Source organism: Perna viridis, chromosome 3, assembly GCF_037379345.1.
Source record: "Perna viridis isolate PV_CMFRI_1.1 ecotype Kerala chromosome 3, ASM3737934v1, whole genome shotgun sequence".
In the NCBI taxonomy this organism is placed as follows: Eukaryota; Metazoa; Mollusca; class Bivalvia; order Mytilida; family Mytilidae; genus Perna; species Perna viridis.
Window position 1 is genome coordinate 29,741,693 of NC_142447.1, and position 26,039 is coordinate 29,767,731.

Genomic DNA, 26,039 nt, shown 5'->3' on the forward strand with positions numbered 1-26,039 from the left:
CTGTAAGGATCAGTGATAAACTTATTAAAACAATAACCTCTTTGATCAGCCAATCAAATTTCATCTTGCTTGATTCTGAAATCATTATTCATAGAAAAAACCCAGAGGACTCTGAAAAGGTCATCTGAACTGAGGATAGAATGGAGAGTTGATGGATCCTACATGCAGTAACTGAATGGAACAATTAATAGGTCTAATTTTAATCAAATTGAGTGACTGATATCTAGTAATACAGTTAGTTTTGTATCTTTGCTTTGCTTCTTGAATCAAAAGTATATGTATATGACCACAGCCAGATTAATGATCTCTTCAAATCAAACCACTGAGTAACTAAATTAAAAGATCAAAGAATGACTGCTTTCATAAACCTTACAAATTTGCCATCCCTTACATTAGTGAATGTAGGTAAACTTTTAGTTGATACCTTTACTTAAGTAGCAGTCCTTATGAAATTATGGTAGGAAGTGATTCATGCATGTCAAAAATCCAACAAATTCAATTTTATCTCTTGTTCAGAAACAGTTACTGATAACAAAACCAGTGTTAGTTTTTCATTTGATTGTTGTACTTTTGAGATAAAAATTATATAGATTGTACATGAAATAGGCACTTTAAAAAAGTTATCGTTCTTGATTTGGTTACATTTGGTTGATTACAGTGGGAGATAAATACATGATTTTCTCAACAGTGCAGATCTGAATACAGAAATGAATATTCTTAAGTAAAATATAGCATATGTAGACTGAAAAAGCCTTGATTGTTTGGTGGGTTTTTATACACCATGAATCACCTTACCATTGGTAGTAGACTGAGCTATATGTGGACTGGTACTTAATAGATTATACAACTTTTTAAAAAATGTTTTGAAGTGGAAATTTATACATTAGCTACTGCTGAAAATCATAAAATATCTTAAGAATGCTATTTTTAGTTGTCATAGATGCTTATGGTAACATCTGTCTGACGTGTCAGTCTATGTTTATATCAGTAATTGGAAGATTCTTTCAACACATTATATCTTATCATCTGGTTTGAAAAATCCTATGCATTTAATTAAAGATACTAGAGCCTTCTTTCAATTTAAATAAATTTAAATCAAATTAATAAAAAGCTTCACTTAGCACAGCATGATATGAACACAGACAGTTGAACTCTGTTCACTTGGGGTAAGTGCGGACACAATATTAGTTTTTGACACACTTAAACATAGGGACTTACAGTTCCTGAAGGACACAATAACTGGTTTTTGATACAAAATTGAACAATATTTTGAAATTCATTTTAAGCAAAAAGTTCTGCTTTCAGGGTGCTTTGGATCACTTTGAACCCCATTATTTCAAAAACAATTAATGATAGAAAGCCCTTGTAAACAGGAACAATTTACAAAGAAAATCATTAAAATCAGATGAAAGATTTATAAAAGTAAAGACTTTAAAAAAAATAAGTTCTTGGTCCCTTTGACCCCTTGTTGCTCAAAAGCAGCAAGAGATATTTCAATACTGACTGAAAAACACAGGAAGGGATTTCCAGGAGAAATGCAATGAAAAAAAGTCAAAATCAGACCAGAAATAAAGTTTTTTTCAGGATGAGGGATACTATCAATGGCCGGGTCGACTATTCATGTTCCAGTCATGGATAGTCAACCCGGCCATTGATAGTATCCCCCTATTGATAGAAACATATGCCTGTGGGATGTAGCCCCACTTTGGCCACCTAAAGACTAAAAATGCTGGATGCTATTTTAAATCTGTTTAATTTTCTGAAATCAATGTAATAAAAGTATTAAATTAAAAAAAAAATGTCAAATTGAATAAGCAATAAATATTCTATATTAATTTTAAATAAACATACATTTTACCCCTTTTGGGCTCTTTTGCAGAACAGTAGGGGCCAGCTTATGCTTGCAGTAAGTAACAATATATCAGCATTTCATAACAATTAGTTCAGTAAAACTAAAGTGGTATCACATAGAAACGAAAAAATTAACAATAACAAAGATGACAACATAAAACAACCCCTGGCATGTAATTGACACAGATCATTCACTTAAGATTATAGTAAGCAAGTAAATCAACTATTTTGCCTGTCAAATGAAAATCCTCTTCATCTTCACTGCCAGAACAGCTTAACTCCATTATTTTCAGGTAGAAGAATCCTTCTGTTTAACATCATCATATACAGCTGAAATGCAAAACATATTATTATTACACATGTACCAAAAAAATAACTAATTACTGGCACCCTAGTATGAATATTTGAACTGCCCATAGGCCATTATGGTACCTACAAAAATTACACAGGTATAGAAATAGGCTTGTATTGAAAAAGATTCCTAGAATATTCTCTGGTGACATTGATTTCTAAATTGGAAGTAGAAAGGCACCAGTAAGACATCAAGAAGTTAAGGAATTAGGGAAAGGATAAGATATGTTGAAAACTGAAATACCTTGTATTGGGTAATTTTCATGTGGTGAAAATTTTAACATAATTTAGCAATCTGTCTAAAAACACCAAAGTTTTGCGAAATATGAACTCTGAGCTTGAGTACTTAGTGCACCACTTAGCATCTGCCAAAATAAGAATCCTTAAATTTTTCACATACCTTTTTTTTGTCTCAAATTGACAAATTTTACACCTGCCAAAATACAGAAATACACCTGGTCCAATAAAATCTACTATCTCGTCTATGAATATGGAGTTTTTGAAAAATTGAACCATAAGATTGATTGATAATTGATAAGAATGATAATGAAATGAAAAATGGGATGGGAAACAAGGATAAAAAGGTTGATAAATTTTGATTGCCACTGGAAATAGGGAGAGGTAGGTAGGGTCGGGCAATTTAGCCTCCTGCTGCAGAGTGCAAATGTTTCACTCCTATCGAATATAACAGCAAGGTTCTTTAACATACGAAGAGCGTGGCATCTTTCCCAACACAGTGTACCATTATAATTTGCGGTCAGGTTTTTCATATTATGGCCTAACGACTGCAACATGAAGCAATTGCCAGGGGTATCCCATACCACGACCTAAGGCACACAACCCAGTTGCTCTGTGGGAAGAGTGTCCTAGCCTGCAGTCAGGGTTCTGAGCACTATTTAGTTGCCTTTTACAACAAGCTGCTACGGGCCTATTCTTTTGACACCAGGCCCACACAGGACTGGACCATAAGAAGTTGCATTAATAGCTCACATGTCAATATAATACATTTTTTGTACTTTTGACTATTCTGGCAACTACCCCATGCTATATATTTAATCAAAGTGCTATTAGCAATGAAGGTTTTTTTATGATTCTAGAGAAAATTGAAGCAGGAACAAACTTTAACAGATTACAGAATGTAAAATAAAACTATAATCATACATTTGTGCTTCCCACATAATTTAGAACTGCTTTTGTCCCAAATTGTAGACACTGAATCTTAATCTAAATCTACTGATTTCTGAAGTATAAACTGTAATCAATAATTAAACAGTATCCAACTTCACACACATTTACAAATTTTGTTCCATTTCACCTTTTTCCAAAATTTTTAAACCTAGCTGTCCAAAAGTTAATTTGCATTACCTTTCAAAAACTACTTTAATTGCATTTATCCTATACTGTAATTATAATATACTCAAATAGTATACCAATTTCTGGTTAAGTAAATAATTTCCTTGATGAACATACGATTTTCCAAAATTAGACACTTTTTTTATCAATTTGAGTTGAACAATTACCAGAAACATATTTACTGGTTCAACCAGTAATAAAAGAGATATTGAATGATATAAATGGAATTACATTTAGACTATATTTTCATGTAGAATTCAGAAATAGTAGGGAAGTTCCAGACATGAACTGCTAACATAAAGTAATCTGATCCTGCCGGATAAAAAAACCAAAAAATGATATGTATATTTCAATTATATTTACAGTGTAGATCAGAAATTTGAAAGTTGTACTAATTATTTTAATTGTAACTGAATTTTGAATGTGGGGGGAGGTTGATGCAAAATATCAAGTAGGGATGGAAGTTAAACAAAACTTAAGCCTTTGAGCATGAGATTGTAGATTGGCTTACAATGTCGAATCCAGGATTTCAGGTTAAGGTGTGTTAACAGAATTAAGGTTCATCATGACCTTTTGACAAATAAGGTCTCAATTTCACCACTTATTTCCCTCTGATTACAGACAAACCTGTGTATCTAGGAAATTTTTAAGGCAAGGCATCCCCTAGATATGAAAAAGTTACATCAAGTTTATGTAAAATTATATAAAAAAATAACCAGACTTTTGCAGGGTCATCTTTTTTTCAATTCTGCAGAGTGCAAAAATAAACAAACACCTCTGATTCACTTGATATGGTACACTCATTTACCCAGTTTAAATCCCCTTTTGGTATATGTGGCTATTGTACTTCTATTGACCAACAAGTCAATGTGAATAGAATTTACCTGAAATATGTAGGGAACATCTCAAAGCATTTTCCACCTATCTGCAGAATTGATAAAATTAAAACAGCAAAAGTAAGGGCAGTTTTTGGTTTAATTTTACATAAAATAAATGCAACTTTCTCATATCTAGGGGATGCTATGTCTTCAAGTTCTTCTGGATACACAGGTATGCTTGTTCAGAGGGAAATTAGTGGTGAACTTGAGGCAATATTTGTCGAAAAGCAATGGTGAACTTTAAATGCTGATCGAAGCAAGACATAACATTTTTTTTTCAATTGAGTTGTTACTTTATTTATTATATAAACAGGTTAATGGCTTGTTACAAAAGTGAACACTACTATTTAAGATGTTCAGAGTCAGAGACAGATGGTTACGAAATATACAGTGTAATTAATGTTCGAGAAAAAAAAAAGCTAAATCAAGTCCATTAAGTATCTAAGGCAATGAAGTTTGTACCAGTTAAGATAGACTTATCAGATTTTCCATTTGTAAAAGAAAACATTCTAACATTGCAAAGTGAACTACAGTCACTGGACACATGTCGCTTGTGTCAATAAAAACATTTTACACGGTCAAGTTCACATACATTTTTTTCATTAAGATATTAGAAAATTATAAAAAAAATATGGCATTACTTGTAGATAGATATATTTCATTTTCATCTGCAATTATAATTTATAGTCTTATCATAAGAATATTTCGTTTAAGATGAAAAATATTACACGGATGACTGAGTTCAGTGTTGTAAGCGGTTTAGAGGACATGTTGAAAAACAAAACTTTATTGTGAAATTTCGTTAGAAAACACCAGAAAATCAGGTAGGTGGATTTTATTTCAGGTAAAAAATGAACTGTTAGGATTGACTTTCTAAACATATATCTGATGAAACACATTTTAGCTCAAAATATGTGGTATTTCCATTTTTAAGTCGATCACCTGATTTTGGTATTGGTTTGTTTTTGTTTTGACCTACTTTCGGCTGCTGGTCTTTGTTTATATACAATTTTTTTGTCATTGTGTTTTCGCTCAATAGAAGCGCGTCATTAAATTTGAATTATAATTCAATCGGTATTTTGGTTGGAAACAGTAAATAATTTGAAATGTAGATCGGTGACATTGATTTCATTGTTTGGCAGTTGTCCAATCGTAGTACCAACAGCTTTTGCGTTGTACTTGACTTAGTGCATGATAATGTAATAGTTTATTCAATAAAATACAAAGCATAATGGGTACATATTAGTATATTTAGTTACTTTTACATTTACTTGTAGCTTACAGAAAATGTAACATTTACATGTATCTCGATTAAAAAACCTCCAAATATAAACTTCTTTTCATTTCTCCCTGACTCCTCCCACCTCTCTGGTGTCGGTCTTGTTTGGGAAGTCACTTTTCCGTGCTTTTCCCTAGTAGCTTTAGCCCCATTTTCATTGGAGGTCTAGCAAAAAATTAGAGAGTTGAAACGTCTTCATTAGACTCAGTAAGCAATTTCAGCGAGCATTCTCTCATATCTCCAAAACCATAAGGTTTAGCAAAATTCTTTCATTTGCTCAAATGATCCTTATTATTAGGACTACACAAGTCTTCTGGAATTAAAGTTGTCAGATTGATTCTTGTAAGAGTTATTTACCTTTAAAGGGAAACAATAACTTCCTTTTTTTTTACAGTTTTCAGTCATTATCTTGAAAAGTATGATAGATTCAAAGAAACTTTCAATTGTTGAAATGATCCTAATGATAAGTCCTACCGAAGTCTTTTTGAGTCAAAATTGTGTGACAACTTCTTGTTAAATTAATTGTCTTTGAAAGGCAAAATTCAACCAGGTAAGCGATTCAGGCTCCTGAATGCCTCTTGTTCTGTCTAGGTGTAAAAACAATGCACAACAATGGCATTCTGCTATTTATCTAAACTAATTAGGCTGCTTACAACACATATAAATTTTAATGTCGCTTACATCATTGAACTACAACTAAGATAATATTACATTTCCCCTTTAAAGTCAGTTTTCCATTTAAACGTAAATTTTCCCATGACTAGAACTGTAAAATAAAAAAAAAATCAACAAAAACAACAACAAAAAATCATGCATTAACTAGTCTACAAAAAAAAAGAAACATGCATTAAAAGTTTATTGACACTCATAGCCCTCAAGATGCTTCGGTCGTCTAACTGTTCGCTGTGGTCTGGTTTCTCGGCGCGGAGGGGTTGGCGGTTCTCTTGTTTGTCAGATTTTGATGTATCGGTAGGCGCAATTTGGTTGGAAGGCATTTGTGGTTGATGGTCAATAATCATGTCGGTATCATCGGAGACGGCACTGGGTAGTGTAGTTTCACCAGATTTTAGCAGTTGTCTACGATTCCTTCTGAATAACTTATCACCAGTGTGCACTATGTAAGATCTATGGAGAGTTTTTGATCTACAATGGCCGGTTGCCAAAGTTTTGTGTCTTTCTGTACATGAATAATTTCTCCTCGGTTAACAGTTGGTAGTGGTGTGGATTGTCTGTCATAATAGAGTTTTTGTTTCTTCTGGCGCGCAATCAGTTCTGGTTTACGAGACTCTAAAACCTTTGGATTCAATAGATTGGATGTTATCGGTAACTTTGTTCGCAACTGTCTGTTCATAAGTAACTGAGATGGCGAAAGGCCTACACCATCAATTGGAGATGCACGATAGTTCATAAGAGCAGTGTAGATGTCTCCACCGGATTCATCTGCTTTTCGGCGTAGATTTTTAACAGTCTGAACACAACACTCTGCCTGGCCATTCCATTGCGGATATCTTGGACTAAATGTTCAGTGAATGAAATCCCAATTGGTAGCGAATTTCTTGAATACATAAATTGAGAACTGATACCGTGACCGGTTTATGTACATCATAAATGCTAAGTACTGGTGTACTTGAAACTAACTGTTTAAGTTACTGATAACTTTCGTGTTGAGGTGCATCCCAATGCCACTCTACGTCTTGTTGTAGCAGTGTACAAGGCGTAGCGGTCACGTCTGACAAATTCGGAATGAATTTTGCAACGTACTGTACTAGACCTAACACTCACTTAACTTTGGATACATCACTCGGTGGTGGCATGTCTACGATCGCATGTACCTTTTCGGGTCTACTTTAATTCCATTATTTGTGATTAAATGCCCTACATATTTAACTTTCCGGTACACGAAACTCCACTTTACTCTTGTTCAATTTAAAATTCATCTCTCGACAGTGTTGCAACATTTGTTTTACGCGTGAATCATGTTCAGCGGCAGTTTCTCCCCATACTAGAATGTCATCAACGATACTTTCCACACCTGTCAAGTCTGAAAACATTTCTTGAACTCGTTTCGAAATACTTCCGGTGCGGAACTTATTCCAAACGTCAAACGCAAGTAGTGATAGCGTCCAAATGGGGTATTGAATGTCAACAACTTTGAACTTGAGTCGTCTAATTTAAGATGCCAGAAACAGTGAGTTGCATCAAACTTTGAGAACACTTTAGCTGTTGGTAGCTTTTCGATTACTTCTTCGACTGTTTTCAGGTGGTAATGTTCTCTCTTAATCACTCGATTTAGGATCAATACAAAGACGAATCTTGTTCAGTTTTTGGACTGTAACCATACTATGTACCCAATCAATCGGTTCGTCTTGATTCACGATGACGCCTAATGATTCCATGCGCTCGAGTTCGATTTTGACTTCATGGCATAGCGCTGCGGGTACTTTATGCGGAGGGTGTACAACCGGCGTTACAGTTTCATCAATGTTAATGTGATGTTTGCCTGGTAATTCTCCAAGTCCTTTGAACACGTCGTCATACGTTTTCAGTATTTCCTCTTTCGTTAGAGGCGTTTCGACACTTTGTACGCGCACGATTGATCCTATTACCGTACAAGCATTCTTTCTTAGTATTGGTTACGCACTTGTTTCAACTACGAAAAATGGGAAGTCGTACTTCCGCTCACACACTTTACATTCTAAATTCTGAATTCCATGCGATACAATTTTGTCTCCACTGTACCTAACTAATTTCACATTTGTGCTTCTGAGAGTGTTATTTTGTAATTCAAGGTTATCGTAGATATGTTATGGCATGATATTTGCCTGTGCATCTGTATCAAGCATGAACACTACTTTATGACCATTTATTGTCAGTGTTTCTGTCCAATCACTTTGATCTTGACTTATAGTATCAATGTGCACTGTTCCTATGAAAAGTTCTCCCTCGGAGTCAGATTCAGCTGGTACTCCTACAGCATGAATTTTCTTAGATGTCTTGGATCCTCTAGATAAACTACAACTAGCAAAGTGATTCTTCTTGTGGCAATCATGACACACTTTGCCAAATGCAAGACATTCACCTTTCTTATGTTTTCTTGCACAGTTACAACAAGGCTTACTAACAGTGTTATCAGACCTTTGATTTTTACCTCTTTGTTTATCCGTCTTAACATACGTTTTGAACTTACTACTGGACTTACATATGGCAGCTACTGTTTGTTCCTCTGATGTTTTTAGTTGTTTCAATTGTTTTGTACTCATTTCTTGAGCCCTACACACGTCAATTGTTTTTGTCAAAGTCAGGTATGATTTTCGAAATAAACGTGCACGGCACGATTCATCCTGAATTCTACACACTATTCGATCTCTAATCAAACCATCTGCTAAATGTTCAAATTCACATGATTGTGCTTTATTTCTCAAATCAGTCACATAATTGTCAATGGGTTCATCTTGACCCTGATTCTGTGTGAAAAACACATGTCTGATGTATGTTAAGTTCTTATGTGGTTCATAGTAATTTTTTAATTTAGTTTTCAACACTTGTATTTTCCCAGCATCTTCATCTTCGTGTCCGAATGTGTTATACACTCGGCGTGCTTTGATGCTGGCCACGTGCAAGAAAGTAGCACATTGTACCTTCTCGGCTTTTTCCTCAATACCTGTGGCAGTAAGATACAGTTCAAAGCCTTGTATCCACTCTTTCCAATTTTTGGCAAGATTTCCTTCCATCGATAGATGACCTGGAGGCTTCAGTTGCTACAAAATCCTTGCTTTTTATCCTGACACCATGTAAAAACAATGCACAACAATGGCGTTCTGCTATGTCGCTTACATCATTGAACTACAACTAAGTGTATTATTATTTATTTCAGATAAAATGTGTACAGACTTTGTTGGGTGTATTGTTTCCTTGGATTGTGGTGAAGTATTAGGAACGTACCAAGGATTAGTTTCTAAAATAGATGAATCCAATCAGTTGGTTTCAATCTCACAAGCTTACAGAAATGGTGTAAAGTGTGACGTGCGAGACATTACAATCAGGTACAGTGCTCGCCATTAACCACTAGCCCGTAGCCTGGGGCTAGTAAAAATTGATTAGGGCTAGTAAAATGATGTGTATATTTCTTGTTTTTGGCTAGTTGAATCCTATTCAGTCCTCTATTATTCGGGCTAGTCATTGAGAATTTTGAAAGGACTGCAGTTAGTTTCTTACACACTTTGGTTTGCATTGAAATTTATCCAGTTCTATAGTAATGATACATGTAGGTGTTTTTTTATGATTGGTTGCATCTACTTGAAATTATTTTTCCAATGAATGTAAATCATGAGGAATATCTATAAATATTTAAAAAAGAAAAGTATAAAAAGGGGAAAAATAAAATTTAATTTGTGGCTAGAAATGTTTTTTTCATATTCCTTGATAAAACCTGATTTTAGATAAAAGAGTTTTAGTTTAGTAGCCAAGGTGGCTACTGGCCTCAAAAAGTTAATATTGACTCCTGTCTCGAGGTGTACTGTAACCTACAGCAAAGTTAGGCTAGGAATGATATTAGGGATTGATTACCATATTTTTTAAGGAATAAACTTGTAGCAAAAGAAAACCCAACATTTTCGAACAATAACTTGAAGTAAAATGTACATGTATATATTCTTACCACAAATTTGCATAAAAGGATGGTTGTGATTGCTGTAAAGGGTAATGGCCCTTCCCATTTAAAAATGAAGGACATTACTGTAAATAAGCATGTTCTTAGACCACTTCCATTCTGATGAGAATCTTGTCAAACATTTAATCACTATCCAAATTAAGACTCGATAATTAATAGCTGAATCAAGGTAGAGAATTGTGTCCATAATGCCCAGGGTCCAACCTCTGGCTCTGTGGTTGTATCAAGCTGCACCCTACCAAGCATTTTATTGAGTTTTTCTGTTTGGCTATTTTGAACAATCGTCTGCCCCTTTGTGACTTCTGGATGATAACGTGAAACTGATGGAAGGATTAAATTTAAACTTATGTCTCACTTATCTTAGTAATTACTGATACATAAAGTTTGTACTGAGTTTTAAGGTTCTATTTTGTCATAGTACATGTACATTTTTGTACATTTACATGCTCATGAATCTATAGATCTACAAGTACACAGTTACATCAGCTGGTGATTTTTACAGTACATTGTAGATTGTCATTGAAATAAACCATAAAAGGACAATAGGTAAGGAATTGTTCTATGATTCAATGTTAAAATTTAAGTGAGAATAAAATTTAAGATTGAAATCAAAGGGTGTGTGAATAAAATAGATTCATGAGAGCATAATCTGAGAATTAAAAAAAAAATACAATACCACTACAGTCATGAAACACATGAAAGACATACTCTTTTAATTCTTTTTTAACAGTTTTATGTTATTTTTGTGACTTTCAGTGGTGGAGACATTAAAGATTTGAAAATAATAAAGAGCAGAGTGGAGGCTGATTGTGCATTGATAAAGGAATCCACACCATCAAAATTATCTACTGTCAGTTACAATTCAGACTGTCCTTCCCCTGTCAAGGTTTGCACAGTTGAGTCATTTACTTATCCAGATGTAAATGGACAAAATTGTCAAACTAATGGATATAGAAAGAATGGATATAAATATTCATTAAATGGACAAAGAATTTCTCCTTCAAATGGCCAAAGAATTTCCCCTCCTAATGGACAGAGGGTTTCCCCTCCATGTTCTCAAAGGTTTTCGCCTGAAACAACTGAAATGGTCAGGAGACAACATAATGGCCAATATCAAAAAAGAAGTTCTCCTAATTTTATAAATAATAACAACAGAGTGTCTCCCCCTACAATAAATGGTAAACATGGTAAAGGACGTCATTCTCCTAATGGTTATTATCAGGAACGAAATAGTCGTCACACACCAACATATGATAATGGTAGAAATTGTGGCAACTACACTCCAACTAAAGAGGACCAGGTTATGAGACCAAGACTGAATTCTGGTATGAAAAGTTGATTTATCAGTCTTTTCACATTCAAAAGAAATATCTACATTTATAACTAATGATATTCTGTATGTTAGATTTTTTCTTCAAAATGAATCAGTCATAGAAGAATATACATGAAAGGAGTTGTGGCATATAAGAGAGTTTTAGATATCATTGTATACTTTTAATACAACTATTACTGAGTAAAGTTATTTTTCATTTAAGACTGTGCAATTAATCTTTAATCATTGTTTAATTAATTATGTATACATAGTACATGTTTACTGTAGCCAATGGAAACAACAAGAAGGTGTCCACTCCTAGGAAGATTGAGTTCAAGAAAAGGACCCAGTCAAGGGATGAATGTTTCAGTGCTCCCGTAGAATCCTGTCTGGCTGATTTTGATTTTGAAAAGAACTTAGCATTATTTGACAAAAAGAGAGTATTTCAAGAAATAGAAAATTCTGGTCCAATAATAGTTAAGGCAAATGAACCAAAGCAACCTCAGAAATACAGATATGATGAGAATGTTCTAGAGACCAAGAAACCAGTGCTTCAACAAATCAAAACACCTAATGGACACGGACTGTCTCAATTATATGTTACAGGTAAACCAAGCAACCTTGTGTCACAAGTGACAGTCTTTAAGACATTTCAGCATGCCCATTCACGTGCTGCAGTACTTACTTCACGTACAATAAAAATCATGCATGTACAATTTCAGAAATCGAAACGTTCATGCACGTACAGTTGAACTTCACTCACTCGAACTCGGATGGCTGAAACACCTGGGATTCTCTAACACAATTCAAAGTACCAAAATTTTCTCCTATATAATCAATATAAATAACCTTGGATTTCTGGAACTTCGATTTCTCGAAAACTCGAACTGACTAGTCGGTCCGTTCGCTAATAAATCTCTGAGAATAAACCTCACTAACTTGAACTCGTCAGCCATTTTGTCCGCTTGGGTAATAAAAGGTGTGAAAATCTAAAACCCTATCATTAATCAGTGTCATTTTAGTTAATTACAGGTAATATTTTAGTCATCACTAATTAGGTAGTTTTGATAAAACTGATTGAAGTTCGAGAATGCTCCGAAGTTGATATGATGAAACCATGAAAGAAAATCGGATGAAAACAAATTATTGACCAATGAACCCGCACTCTGGACGTTTTTAAAAGAAAATACAGCATTTTTTAATGTCCGTAAATCGACATAATCTTCCGAAAGTGTATGAAAAAGATCCACAAACTAACACAACTTCGGAGGAAGTAAGCAATTTCTAACGATAAAGTTGAACTCGGACCACCAACGAAAGAAATCCAGAAATATACGAACTTCAATTTCTCGAACTCCTGATAACTCGAACACATTTCAATGGGCCCTTCGAGTTCGAGCTACCGAGGTTTGACTGTACAATAATAATGCCCAATTTTTATTTTAATAGGTTTCCAGTGTTTGAATTTCAGGTCTTCCGTGCCGTTTTTCATAGTCAAAATACATCGCTGTCCGAAAATATTTTTATGTACATCTAAAGTGAGAGTAAAATATGTCTGAATTTATTGGCAATTTGACTGGCTACTTTCGATATCCAAGTCCAATCGCAGAAGTCATTTTAAATAATAAAGTCTCAGTATATTGGGTAGTTTCATTGGCTGCTTTAGGTATCTTCAACCAATCGCAGTCGTTTAAAATAATATACAGCATGCTATAAATGAAAAGTTTACGACGTACTTGTATAAAGTATGTTATTCTATTCAACTGTGAACATATGCTAAAAAGAAATACAAAATGACAAAACATACACAATTATTATAGTCTTTTATTCTACATTGTCCTTTTCGCATGACATTGATTTCATGATCATTTGTACCCTCAATAAAACCTCTGTACCCCCTAATTCAAAGGTCAGGGGGTACATGCATTTTGAGTTAAGCCACTTTGACATAGTCAGCAACAGTCATGGAAAATATAAAATTCTTTACATACATGTAACTTGAGCCCTGTTGTTGCTTTCTACATGTGTATACTGTGAAAGTACTATTGTTCGTGGGTACCAATTTTCGTGGTTTTTGTGTGTAGGCCAAACCATGAAATTTGGTTCCCAACGAAAAGGAGAATCCCATTGATTTGTATACTGAAAGCCAAACGACCACGAATTTAAGAATCCATGAAGTTGTGTTTCTTCCTTAAACCACGAAAATTGGTATCCACGAATTAAAGTACTTTCACAGTATACATTATTGGCACAAAAAAAAAAACACTGCCATTTGCCCAAGAAATTTCCCTGTATGGAAATTTAATGGACTGGTTTAACTAAATACATCCTTTGAATTCAACAATTGGCAAATGGTGCAGGCTGCTATCATCAAAACTACCTCCTTATCAGGGATTTTTTAACTGTTGGATAATGATTTCAGTACTTGAGGAGGTAGTTCTAGATTATTTCAGAAAAATTGGTATAAAAGAAGAAAAAATTGTAAAATGATATCATGACTTTATTTTTCAGACTCTGGATTGGTTGTACCTAGTATTTCTAATGATTTAAGGAGTAAATTATTTGCTGCTGCAGAGAAGTTTGGCTTTTCTCAAGAGAGGCAGATAGAAATGGTTGGAAGATCAGCCAGTGAAATGATCTTGCAGTTACTTGGAGGATCACACAGGTATGCACAGATTTATTTCAGACAACTTTTTACTGATTCACACTGCAAATTACATTATACTGATTGCTGTTCTGAATAATAAGCTGCAAATATAAAGTGTAGAAATCACAAAGTTCAAGGTTATTTCTTGTAGATATAATGCATTATAACAAATACAGAATGTTATAGATTATGGTAAACTGATCTGTAATGTTATTATACCCCACTTAACAAAGTTGCGGAGGAGATGATGTTTTTGACCCGTCCGTCAGTCCATCTTCAGTTTTCGGGCCTTTATTTTTAAAAATGCTTGCAGATTTAGTTTTTTGGTATATATGTTCACCATGATAAGTTACAGGTCAAGTTTAACTTTTGTTCTGCTGTGATGATTTTTACCAAAATAACTGGCCTCGAACTTAGCAAAATTCACAGGAATAACCGTTTTCAAGACTTTTTTCTAAATGCTTGCAGATATTTACATGATTTTTAGTATAAAAATGCACCATGATAAGTTACAGGACAAGTTTGTGTTTGGTTCCGCTGCAATGATTTTTACCGAAATTCAGGCCTTGAACTTAGTTAAATACCCAGAAATAACCATTTTTGGAACTTTTTTTTGAAGTGCTTGCAGATTATGACATGAATTTTGGTATTTAAGTTCACCATGATAAGTTACAGGTCAAGTGTTTGTTTTGTTCCGCTATGGTGATATTTACTTGGGATGAATAAAATCACAGTCTAGAGTTTGAAACTACCATTCTGAGTAGCAGAATTTAAATAGAGATTTCAAAAATCGTTTTTAAATTTTATTTTGTTGCAATCTTTTCTAATGCCTGAAAAAAAAACACTCTTAATTCCTTTTGTATCAGGGTCCTTCTACATGTATTTCCCTTCCGAACAAATTTACTTGAGTGTCCAGCATGGGGTAATGTGGGGTATATGAGTGTAATTACTAAGGTTCTTTAATTTCATCTACCCATCATACACTAATTTGTCAATATTTCAGCTTTATGTCCTTATAAAGTTTTGTAAATAATTTATTTATGAATCACAAAATATTGTGCAAGTTCTTCTTGGATTTTGAAGTACATGTAATTGTTTGTGTCATCACTGCAGATTAAATCCAACAAACGGCCATCAGTTGCCGACAGTAGTGCTACTATGTGGACCACACCTTCAAGGAACTCAGGCCATTAACTGTGCTCGTCACCTCTCTAACCATAATGTTACTGTATTTCTGGTACTTCCAAACTTCATTAAAATGAACAAATACATGGAGGAGGAACTAAAACTTTTCAATCTTTGTGATGGCACCAGGATCTCTAATCTCAAAGGTATACATTCAGGAAGACTTGTCAGTATCAACTTATAAATAAGTTTATATTTATTTTTGCATGTTGAGTTGTTTGTTTCAAGTTTAAAGTCATTGAATATTTCATTTTAGGTTTTCCTCAATGCAAGGTTTTACTTATTTTAACTGAACACTGATTTATAAATATTTTGGTATTTGGTGTGAATAGTGAAAGAAAGGTGTGTTCATAAAAAGTCATGATAACTATGGTTAGTTCTTGGTCTTAACTTTATATACTGTCTTCGACAGTTCTTATAATAAATCATTCAATTATTGTAGATTTTAAATCATTGTAAGTGATGGTATAATGCATTATAATAATACAGTTTGTTACGTTTTTGTTTTAGATCTGCCCTCAGGGTCAGTAGACATCATCATTAATGCTCTGGACAATCAGGACAGTCCAAATCTAAAGGAGCAAGTCTGGTACAAAAGTCTTGTAGAATGGGCCAACCAGAATAGGGCTCCAGTCCTAGCTATGGATCCTCCCATGGAGTCTAATTCAGTGAAGGCTAAGTGGTGTCTCAGCATTGGACTTCCACTTAATATGACCCAGCAATCTTCCCAGCTTTACTTATGTGATCTCGGATTCTCAAAGAAAATCTTTGCTGAAGTTGGAATCAAATATGTTTCGCCATTTTCGCACAAATTTATTATTCCACTTCATCCAAAAGAGTAGAGTTGATCATCATCATTAAATGTATAGGTTGTCATCACCATTTATATTGTGTTGATACATTCCTTGATCGCCAAATATGTGTCTAAATAATTTGACAATAGAGACAATGCCAAGTGCAAGGCTATGGCCAGTAGTTTGGTGTTCTATTGATTAAATTATATTTTAGTGTTCACTGAAGTGCTTTCATGACTTAATGTTTATACTTGTTCCAAATTGGTGCTCAGCCATCTGTTTATATCTATTTTATGATGCCAATTATTGAATGAATTTACAATAGAAGTGTGCATTTAGAAAGATTATACTTTCTTTTTGGAGTCAGATTTAGAATGTGTAAAATGCTGTAAAGACATATTGTCAGGGAATGCTTTGATTGAAACATTTTCTATGAGAAAAGTTAGTGATCAACCAAGTAAGAAAAAATGCATAGAAATATATTCGTTTATTGACGTGCACCATATTTTCTTAGACTTGTTTGCGTGTCTAGTAACTTTTGGATTGATGTTTCTACATTGAATTACAAGTTTTTCAGAAGAAATGCTTGTTTTCTCTAAATGCAAATTGAGGAGTTGGACAGTGGAATGACAGCAATAGACAGGAAAGATGGTAGACATTGTTATCAAAATGTACAGATAGACTGATAAGCTTTAATTGGAAAAGTGCTGCTTAAATCTGGATATATACAGTATGGAACAGAATAAACAGAAAAAGAGTGAAACAATAACATTCAACTGAAGGAAATGGACCTTTTTCAGTATATGTGTGCTTTTTGGTGCTTAGTGGATTTTGGCCACTTGTTATGTGTTCCTTTGGTTTTTATCATTTTGTCATGCATTGTTGATCTCATTGTGATAGCTAGGGTGTGCAATATCATGACAAAAATGGCAGCTAGCCTGAGGAACCCCAAGATTTTATCACACATATCTTTATGTTGACTTTGTTTTATTTGTTTATTTTGTTTTTGTCAATTGTGTGCCAGTGTAAAATGTGATACTTGTAAATATTTTTGGGGGATTTTGAATGTGAATTGGGTAAAATCTACTTAGTCAATTTATAGGGACTTGTAAATCAAAACATTTTTTTTTGCTCCAAATGAAAAGTTATTACAAAATATAAAATAATAAGATCAACTTCTGATAGTCCCTCATTTAACTGCCATGTTCAAGAAGATTGTTCTCATATTTATTTCTATAAATCACTGGATCATTTAAAAAAAAAATCCCATGTTATCTATACCCATAAGCTAAATACATTTCTCCCACCACAAACATGTATAAATATCAGCTTGAAAATTTCCCTTTTTTTCAGGGGCTGGGGTAAATAAATTGCTCATGCTATATACTTTTCGACTGGTATACTTGTATTGCGTTTTGGTCCTCTTTGAAATTAATTAGGAAGGGAAGGAGAATGTTATGTTTGCATATTTACATGTGTTACAAATTGAAATTCTGAAAAAAAAAAAACACACACACATTTTAAAAATTAGTCTTTATATATTAACAAAACTTTTACACTGCTTTAGCCTTCTTTATTAAACTATTGATACAGCTGAATTCATGGCTTTTTCTGATTCTGTAATGATATTATTTTCTCCATAGGTTTTAATTTATATGGGTTTTATGTCTTGTAAGAACCATTTGTTTAAATAAAAACTACAGCACTGATTTGTATATTCATTGTAGTGATATACTTACTTGCCCAAGAGTTGAAATCTTAAAGTTATATTTAATTAAGTTGAATTTTAAATTAGGTCATTGTAAGTGCTCAGTGCTGAAATGTATGAGAAAATTATAGACATGGCAGTTGGAGTTTTATTACTTTTTATAAATCAATGATATTATATTGAAAAATAGTCCCAGTTAACTGTAAATACCCTGAATGATTGAATTTGGACATGTTATTTGTGCGGTGCATAATAAGATGAAATGAATACTGAAGGGTGTGTATGTAATGTATAGTAAAAAGAAATGGGATCTTATTTTCATGTTCTGTGTATATGTTAATTCTCATAAATGCTTGTTTGTGTTTATTTCATAATTTATTGTTTTAAAATAGTCTATCTTTATAATATTTATTGCTGATTTAGTACATTGGTTGCAATACAATGCTTTAGTATATGGTAACATACCCTGGATTTGTAGATAGTAACATGGTCCTGTATTATTTTTTTTAAATTTTATGTGCAGATAAGATAGTCTTCTGAAAATGTGACTTCCTAGAAGTTAATTCAAGAGGATATTTAGACATGGTCACTCTTCTGTTTTCCAATAACTTCTGGAAATCAGTAAATAGGACCCAAGGCAAGTTTAGCAGTGTTTTTAGAGATACAATCCTGGGTCTGGGACTTAAGTTTGCTTTGTTGCAAATCAAGGTAGGTTTATGAATTTTTACTAATCTTAAACATAAGACTATTAGCCAGGCATATTAAAGAGGAACTCTATCAGGATTTGATAGACTATTTTAAAACAATGATACTATTTTTTGTGCACTATTATTTTTGTAAATATTATCTAAGTTTTCACCATTTTGTATATGTGAACTGCATATGTTTCTCTGTAAATAATTATGATTTTGTTTAAATATGCTCAAAACTGAATCATTTGCTAGTCAAAATGTAATGCATGGTTTGTGCCAGACAAATAGCAAGTGCTGCATACAACTGTAGAGACCTCAGACAGAGAAGATGTACAATGTATATTATTATTTTCTTTTATATGTGTAAAATGATATAGTTTATAACTTACACATGATTCAGTGGTAAAGACATTGAAGAATGCAGTATTATCATAATTGTATAAGATTTATTTTGAAGTGTTGATCTGAGGCTCTGCTGAAGGGTCAGGTAGTTCAATAACTAATATATGTTTGTAATGGATGCAGTGATATGCAATTAACTGTGTCAGTAGCAATTTTAAAGGGGTTATTTTTCAAAGTTAAGTGGTGCCAGAACTGACTATGAAGCCTTTTTAATTAGTGGGCATTAAAAATTTTCAAACAAAGTTTGTGCATATGTAAAGGTTTAGTTATTTAGGAGAGGTTTGAAGTAGGCTATAGCCTATTTAAATAGTATCCAGTAAAATTATACTGAAATGGCCCCTCTCAGTAAATCATTTGTTGTCTTGCAATGGATGTTGTATAAGAGTGCTTTATGAACTTACAATGAGACTTGTGATATTATACATGGTCACAGAAATGTATTCTTTATTTTCTTTGTCTTTTATACTTTTAACATTATGACATGGTAACAATTTTTGGTCAGATTCTCTTTGATTAATTTTGAAAGCATATGTGTTATGTAACAGAGAAGTTTGTTTTCTGAATTTGTCTGAAATGAATTACATTTATATTATTGTTTTTAACCCAATGATTACTGAAAATTTTCAAATACATGTATATTTAGAAATGTATTTGCATATGGAAGTTCTATAGAAATTCTGCTTATTATCTTGATATTTACTTTTGGTAGAAAGTATAAAAGAGTGCATTACTTTTTATATTATTTTGTATCTGTCTACCAGTTACTAATCAACAGCTTTGAATTTGACCATTTATTGTGTTAACATGGACCAATTAGGCGTGTTACAACATGCATTATCAGGGTGATGTCATTTGTTATTTTAATCATGTAGTTATTGTCAATATTTTTAGTGTCAAACAACCAAAAAAATCCATAAAAATAAAAGAAAATTGTTTACACTTTAAGTATGGATTATAGCACAACATGACATGTGTTGTTACATATTGTTAAGTATGATGAATCATTGGTTATGTCACTTGATTATACCTTAAATCATTGGTAATATCACATGGTTGTCACATGGATAAACTGATAATTATTGGTGATATCACATGGTTGTCACATGGATAAACTGATAATCATTAATGATATCACATGGTTGTCACATGGATAAATGAGTGTATGTTTTATGGTTTGGTTTGTTTCTTATTGGTGCAAACTTTGATTTTTACTTTCTTCTCTGAATGTTCTTTTGTTTTGTGAGTTGCCATGCTTTCTCCATGTGTAATATTCCAGACAATTTAAGTAATGAATTTCTATGTATTGTTCTTTTAAAATAATGTATTGGAGTCCAATTTAGAATAGAGGCTCTAATTTTTTATGCTTTAACTTTTGCCCTCATTGAAAAGTTCCTATTCAGATTTGCTCAAATCATTCTAAATTAGCTTGCATTATAAATTCTGAATATATTCTTGGCTAGTTTTGATTAGGAGAGTAACAATCCACCAGTGCATTGGTCCATTACATCCTATTTAGTGGTGATCAAAAATTCCATTCCAATCTAATACCTCAGTAAGCTAAACTAGAAGTGAAAAAAAAACCATAACGACAACTAGAAAATGTTTTTTTTCCAGTCTGAAACATTTTAATATGCTGTGTGGAAACATTTCATATTTGCTGAAACTGTAAGGGAAAAAGGCAAGTCGTTAACTATGAATGGGACAATGTGTCACCTTTTTATAATTCATTGAACTTAAAAAAAAATATATAACTAATTTTACCTGTCTGTTATAATTTTTATTCGAATTTAATTGCCTCCCAAGTATTGTGAAATGTATTAGATTGTGATGAAGTGAAATTGTTACACTTAAGTAAATAATCAGAATTTTGATAAGGAGATGTCATGTTTTATAACTTAGTAGCTTAGGTATTGAAGTGTTTTTATGTCATTTTTAGTCTCTGTGTATGTTGACTGAATCTTTGCTATAAGTATTACTAATATGTCTATTTTCATGATGTTGTACAATATATGTTATCATCAATTTTACTGAAAAAGAAACATAGCGATTTAGATTTTGTCTGAACTTTTAAATGGACATTCATATTTGAAATACTCTTACCAATTACATGGAAAGATTTTCTGAGTATTTGTTGTTATCCCTTGTGATAAATGACAATAAAAAGATGCTTTTAAATGAAAAGAATGTTTCATACAGCATCAACTATTCATCATATACTGTACATGAAGATGTTAATTTATGTTAAAGATTTTTAGAGTCAGCATTTTAATAGTGTGTATGAGTGTGTGGGTTTTACTTAAATTGTTATATATTGAACAACTGTCAGTGTAAAATTGTTTTAGATCAGTATTATTGGAACAAAACTGATGAAAATGGCTTTCAAAAATAATTATAAGTTTTAACAGTAGCAGAAATGATTTGTAGGTTTTTTTTTACATACAGCAATAATTATGACATTAGGTTATTAAGTTAAAACTACAATTTAGCTAGTAAAGAATCAGAATTTGTCTTTCAGTTTGTTAGGAATTTAAAAATCAGATGAATTTTATATACAAGTGTTACAGAATTGTCATACATGTATTTGTGACAGCCCAACAGCATGAGTAGATTTACAGTTACTAATATTAAAAAAAAGTCCAAGTTTATCTGAGTCAATCTCTCTTGACAATGAATGAATGTTTTTATGTATTTTTTATTGAATGTTGACTTGTTAGCTCTTTTGTGAGAGTTTGATTAACAAATGTTTTGTTAAATATATTTTCTTGAAGGGCATTGCATTAATCATGTTGAGACAAAACAAACATTTGATAGACCAGAACCATGGAATTTATTATACATCTTTTTCAATATTGTCACATTTCATAACTATGATCTGGGGTAAAACTGTTTGCTGTGATGATTTTTTTTTCATATTATGCTTCATAGTTAGTCTCAATGCTTCAATGCTTTTGAAGTGTCAGATAATTGTTTAACCTTTTGAATTCGACAAAAGTTATTACAAATAAGAAATCCATGATATAAAATTTGGTTTGTGCCTCTGGTATAAAAAAGAAAGGAGCTTATTTTAATTTTATTGCCATCTGAAAGAAGGATTCCTAAAAATAAGACATTAAATTAGTTGTACAAAAGAAATGTACATTAGTAAAAATAGTGTACTTTATCAATCATACACAAATAGGTCAAGTCTTGTGATAAATGTATTATATACTTGTTACTATTGATTCCAGGTTTATGACTGGCCTTGTATGATAATAGCCATTAGTGTTAACTTTTATAGGGCTTGTGTAATGAACAACTAATAACGTTTTGAAAACAGCAAATAGAAAGATAAGTAATTTAAGCAAAGGGCCTGTAATATGTGTGCTAAAATAATTGTTGAATTGAGTATGTAATATTCTAGGAACTTGGTAGAAGGATTCTGGATTTTAGAAATTAATCCTAAAAAGATGTTAAGTATGAAAATCTTCGTTGGTGTAGGAACTGTGAAGAATAATTAACATCTCCAACAAGTTTGCTGTAGACAATGATAAATATGGAGATTTATTAAACACTTGTAACAGTGGTCCCTGTATTCAAATCTGTAAGATTGAGGGAATCATTTACACTTCATTTGTTAAATACAATGCATTTAAGGGCCTGTTAGATAAAAAAAAATGAGTAAGATGAAATAGATTAACATTTTACCCTACAATAAAAGAAAGACCTGAAATATTGTGTAATGATTAGGATCTACAGCAATGTATCTTAATACAAAATTAGCCCTTTATATCATTGCATTGTATACAGGGAAATTTTGCACCCTGAACAGTTGGACTTTTTAATCTTTAGTCCATTGAAGGAGACCAAGTGGGGTCGTGAGATAATTTATTTATTTATTTCATTTTCATAAATTTAATTTTTGTTTGAAGTTTTTATTTTTTTTTGTAATGTGAATAGTTTTTATGGTACAATTTTGTTGTAGAAAATCTGTATGACTAGACTATAATTGGGTACCATGTTTCTGGGATTCTTTGAGGATAATTTTTTTGTAAGGCCAAATAAACTTAAAGGTAGATTTTCATCCAACCTTTACAAAAAGTGTGGGTTGAGTACGAGGATTTTATTTTTTATTTCCTAACCAGATGTTTGTTAGTCTAATTTGAGTTACTGCAGTATAGATATGTTCTAAATCCATAGTCACATCTTTTAAGTCACCAAGAAATGAAAGACTTGTGTGTGATTGTCACTCAATACTAGAAACTGACACAAAAAAAATCCTGATTTTGAAATTCCTGCCCCAATTTTTCTGACGCAGTCGATATAGTTTCGCTTTTTATCTTTTGACCTTGAGGATGCTTTTCTATGGAAACACAAGTCACCTGATTGCAAATCTGTTTCATGTTTGGCCAAATACTGATAACTAAAGTGGTGTTAGAAAAATCTGTAATGAAAATTTGAAATTGTGTACCATGTGTTATTATCTTGAAAGAAATGTAGAAACTTAGAAGAAGTTAAAAGAACAAAATTTTACTGCGTCGGCTATCTTTTTTAAAAGATAACACTTGATTTTAATTTTGTTAATTTTTAGGGGCAGGAGGGGATGAATGTCTGCTAATTAATTTTATTTGGCCTAATTGTAATACCAGTATGAAAAAATGACCTTATTATGAAAGGATATATGAACTACAATATAATTATTATTTCTATTTTGTATAGTTGTGGTAATACTAAAAAAAAAAAGGTCATTGGGTGTATCAAACATATGTAAATTATTTACAATTAATACCATTTTGAAGACCTTTTGTTCCTCTATAATAGAATCAGTTGATATTCAACAGCCAATAGAAATATTATTATTGTATTGTGTTGCTTTTATAATTTTAATTTTATGGATATTTTCTTTTAAAGAAGATTTTAAGCTTTCTACTTGTTATAAAGTTGTTAAAATATTTTGTTGTGTATTTTACTGTTACATGAAGATAACCAAGGATTTTGGATTTTATGTAGGTGGATTTCAATTTTTTGTCTTGTTCATAGCTGCCAGTTGCTACTTTTAAGTCCAAATGTATTTTAATTTTTCTTCACAGTATACAATTAGAACAGAGGTTTCGAATTTTTCTTTAAAAAGTATCACTTCAAATACACATTATATTTTTATATCATATATGAGACTTCACCATATTTTTCCTGTGTAAATACTCTACACATCTTTTAAACAATGAAAACTGCATTAATCTAACCCTAGAAGAAGGTGAAGCCAAAGTACATTGATTTAAAATGATTTAATCTGACAGAATATGTCTGGTTTCGATAGGTTTCTGGTTTATTTAGGGTTTATTTTAGTATGGATTCACTGTAATTTCTGAAAGCAATACTTTGTTACAATACTTATGGAACTACTTTTGAGAGAAGATTTAAAGTAATTTAAATTATATGTTAAATGCTATGAACCAACTGCTCTGAATGCCATGAATATTGATGGATCTATACAATCATATTTCATATTTCTAAACTGTTACAATGAGTTAATGTAACAGAATAGGGATCTATCCTGATATCAAGAAATGTCTAAAAATATGAACTTTATAGTGCTTCTGGAAACACTATCTTGGTATGTAAGGAAGAATGTTTTATGTGGTATGATCCACCTGTGAAATGACATGGTATGATCCACCTGTGAATTAAGTAATTCATATTGTTACGATGTATTTGTTATGACAAGCAGACATCAAATGTTTTAACAATTTTATGCAGGTATTTTAATACAGATTTCTTCTATGTATTATTTTATTCTGTTAATTTTTGTTTTATGATGAACAAAGGGGTAAAAAGACCACTAGGATATGTTGACAGGAATTATAGTTACTTACCTGTGTATTTAAAATTGATATCTTAAATTGTAAACATTATTTTGATGAAGCCTTGATTTTATTATTTTTTTAAAAATATGTATTTGCAATTAGTTCTTTTCAAGTAAATTGTTCACAACTCTCTTTTAGTTTTGTAAGAGAAGTAAAATCATGTCTAAACTCAACTTCTTTTTAAAGATAGGTATTTAGAATTGAGAAGAATTCCAAAAGCAAAGTTCTGTCAACATTTCTTGGGGTTGAAGCATTGAATTTTCCTCAATAAGCCTCTTACTTCCAGGGAAAACTGTAATTTAAATGGTGTAATCTGTTGTTATTATATCTGCTTGTGTTTGATGTAAGAGTCATATGAAGGGAAATTGGGTGGTATTTACATGAAGAGGTAGCTAGAAAATGTCTTTTGGAAATTTTTACAATAATTTTTCTGGAAAAGAGGCAGAGGGGAATGAGCTTCATAAGTTAGTGTTTTTATTTCTTTGAGATTCTTAATGTTTTATAGAGAAAAAAAGATGTAGAATTAATAAAAAGAAAATGAATTTAAAAGAAAGTTGTTATTGTATTTTCTCATGATATGAAAGAGCATTAATCAAGGCTGCATTGTTTTACACTACCTGTTAGATCTGGATGAAATGTCTCCAGGCTTGAAAACTAGTAGAATGTTAGTTACACTTAGATCTATACTATCTAACAAGATACCGGTACGTCATTTATGCTTTGGTGGACATGTTCAAATAAAAGATGCCTTTCATACTTTGGTTTGTTAAAAAAAACGATGGCATTTCCGTAAATGTCTTCATGCACTAATTGGAGATGCCACTTAAATGATTATTGGAATGTTCAAATAAGATAAACACCATTTAAATGTTGGTTAAAATGTTCAAATAAGAAGCCCTTTTGGTACAATGTACAACATCTCATGAAACAATTTCAAGCTGATCCATGTAGATATCAAGAAAAGCTTCTCTCTGGCCTGTCATTCATCAACGGTTGAAGTAACAACCCAATAAATTAATTTCAGTCTGTTAGTGGTATGGCACCATGTGAAACAATATTTCTTTATGTATGACTATAA

At 32.2% G+C, this 26,039-nt stretch overlaps 4 protein-coding genes across 9 annotated transcripts in view; 1 reads left to right on the forward strand and 3 right to left on the reverse strand.

The window, feature by feature from the left end:
* Nucleotides 1-4,986, reverse strand: part of LOC148621798 (uncharacterized) — a 45,777-nt gene extending 40,791 nt beyond the window's left edge. For 4 of the 6 annotated variants that reach the window (XM_088576511.1, XM_088576514.1, XM_088576509.1 and 1 more), the window contains exons 1-2: nt 4,896-4,986; nt 2,084-2,181 (exon numbers count right to left, since the gene is read on the reverse strand). The gene's annotated coding sequence lies outside the window, so the exon portion shown is untranslated. The remainder of the gene's footprint in view (nt 1-2,083; nt 2,182-4,895) is intronic. The other 2 variants (XM_088576513.1, XM_088576510.1) reach the window with 1 other exon arrangement.
* A 191-nt stretch (nt 4,987-5,177) lies between these two features.
* Nucleotides 5,178-25,514, forward strand: LOC148621799 (enhancer of mRNA-decapping protein 3-like). Its single transcript, XM_088576508.1, has 7 exons — nt 5,178-5,257; nt 9,587-9,755; nt 11,138-11,706; nt 11,982-12,299; nt 14,205-14,358; nt 15,454-15,671; nt 16,036-25,514. The coding sequence occupies exons 2-7, from the start codon at nt 9,592-9,594 to the stop codon at nt 16,365-16,367; spliced, it is 1,755 nt and encodes a 584-aa protein (XP_088432634.1). The 5' UTR covers nt 5,178-5,257; nt 9,587-9,591; the 3' UTR covers nt 16,368-25,514.
* Nucleotides 6,827-7,526, reverse strand: LOC148621800 (uncharacterized). Its single transcript, XM_088574093.1, has 2 exons — nt 7,495-7,526; nt 6,827-7,226 (listed from the first exon to the last, which is right to left on the reverse strand). The coding sequence occupies exons 1-2, from the start codon at nt 7,524-7,526 to the stop codon at nt 6,827-6,829; spliced, it is 432 nt and encodes a 143-aa protein (XP_088430219.1).
* Nucleotides 8,517-9,443, reverse strand: LOC148621801 (uncharacterized). The gene has a single exon (XM_088574094.1). It carries the CDS (start codon nt 9,441-9,443, stop codon nt 8,517-8,519), a length of 927 nt encoding a protein of 308 aa, XP_088430220.1.
* Nucleotides 25,515-26,039: the final 525 nt, after the last annotated feature.

Excerpts from the sequence above, each read along its gene's own strand:
- LOC148621800 (XM_088574093.1), bottom strand. The coding sequence starts at position 7,526 with ATGCCACCACCGAGTGATGTATCCAAAGTTAA. Across the intron at positions 7,227-7,494 it reads AGTGATGTATCCAAAGTTAA|TCCAAGATATCCGCAATGGA; the intron begins GTGAGTGTTAGG and ends CTGAACATTTAG.
- LOC148621801 (XM_088574094.1), bottom strand. The coding sequence starts at position 9,443 with ATGGAAGGAAATCTTGCCAAAAATTGGAAAGAGTGGATACAAGGCTTT.
- LOC148621799 (XM_088576508.1), top strand. The coding sequence starts at position 9,592 with ATGTGTACAGACTTTGTTGGGTGTATTGTTTCCTTGGATTGTGGTGAA. Across the intron at positions 9,756-11,137 it reads GTGCGAGACATTACAATCAG|TGGTGGAGACATTAAAGATT; the intron begins GTACAGTGCTCG and ends TGTGACTTTCAG. Across the intron at positions 15,672-16,035 it reads CAGGATCTCTAATCTCAAAG|ATCTGCCCTCAGGGTCAGTA; the intron begins GTATACATTCAG and ends TTTTTGTTTTAG.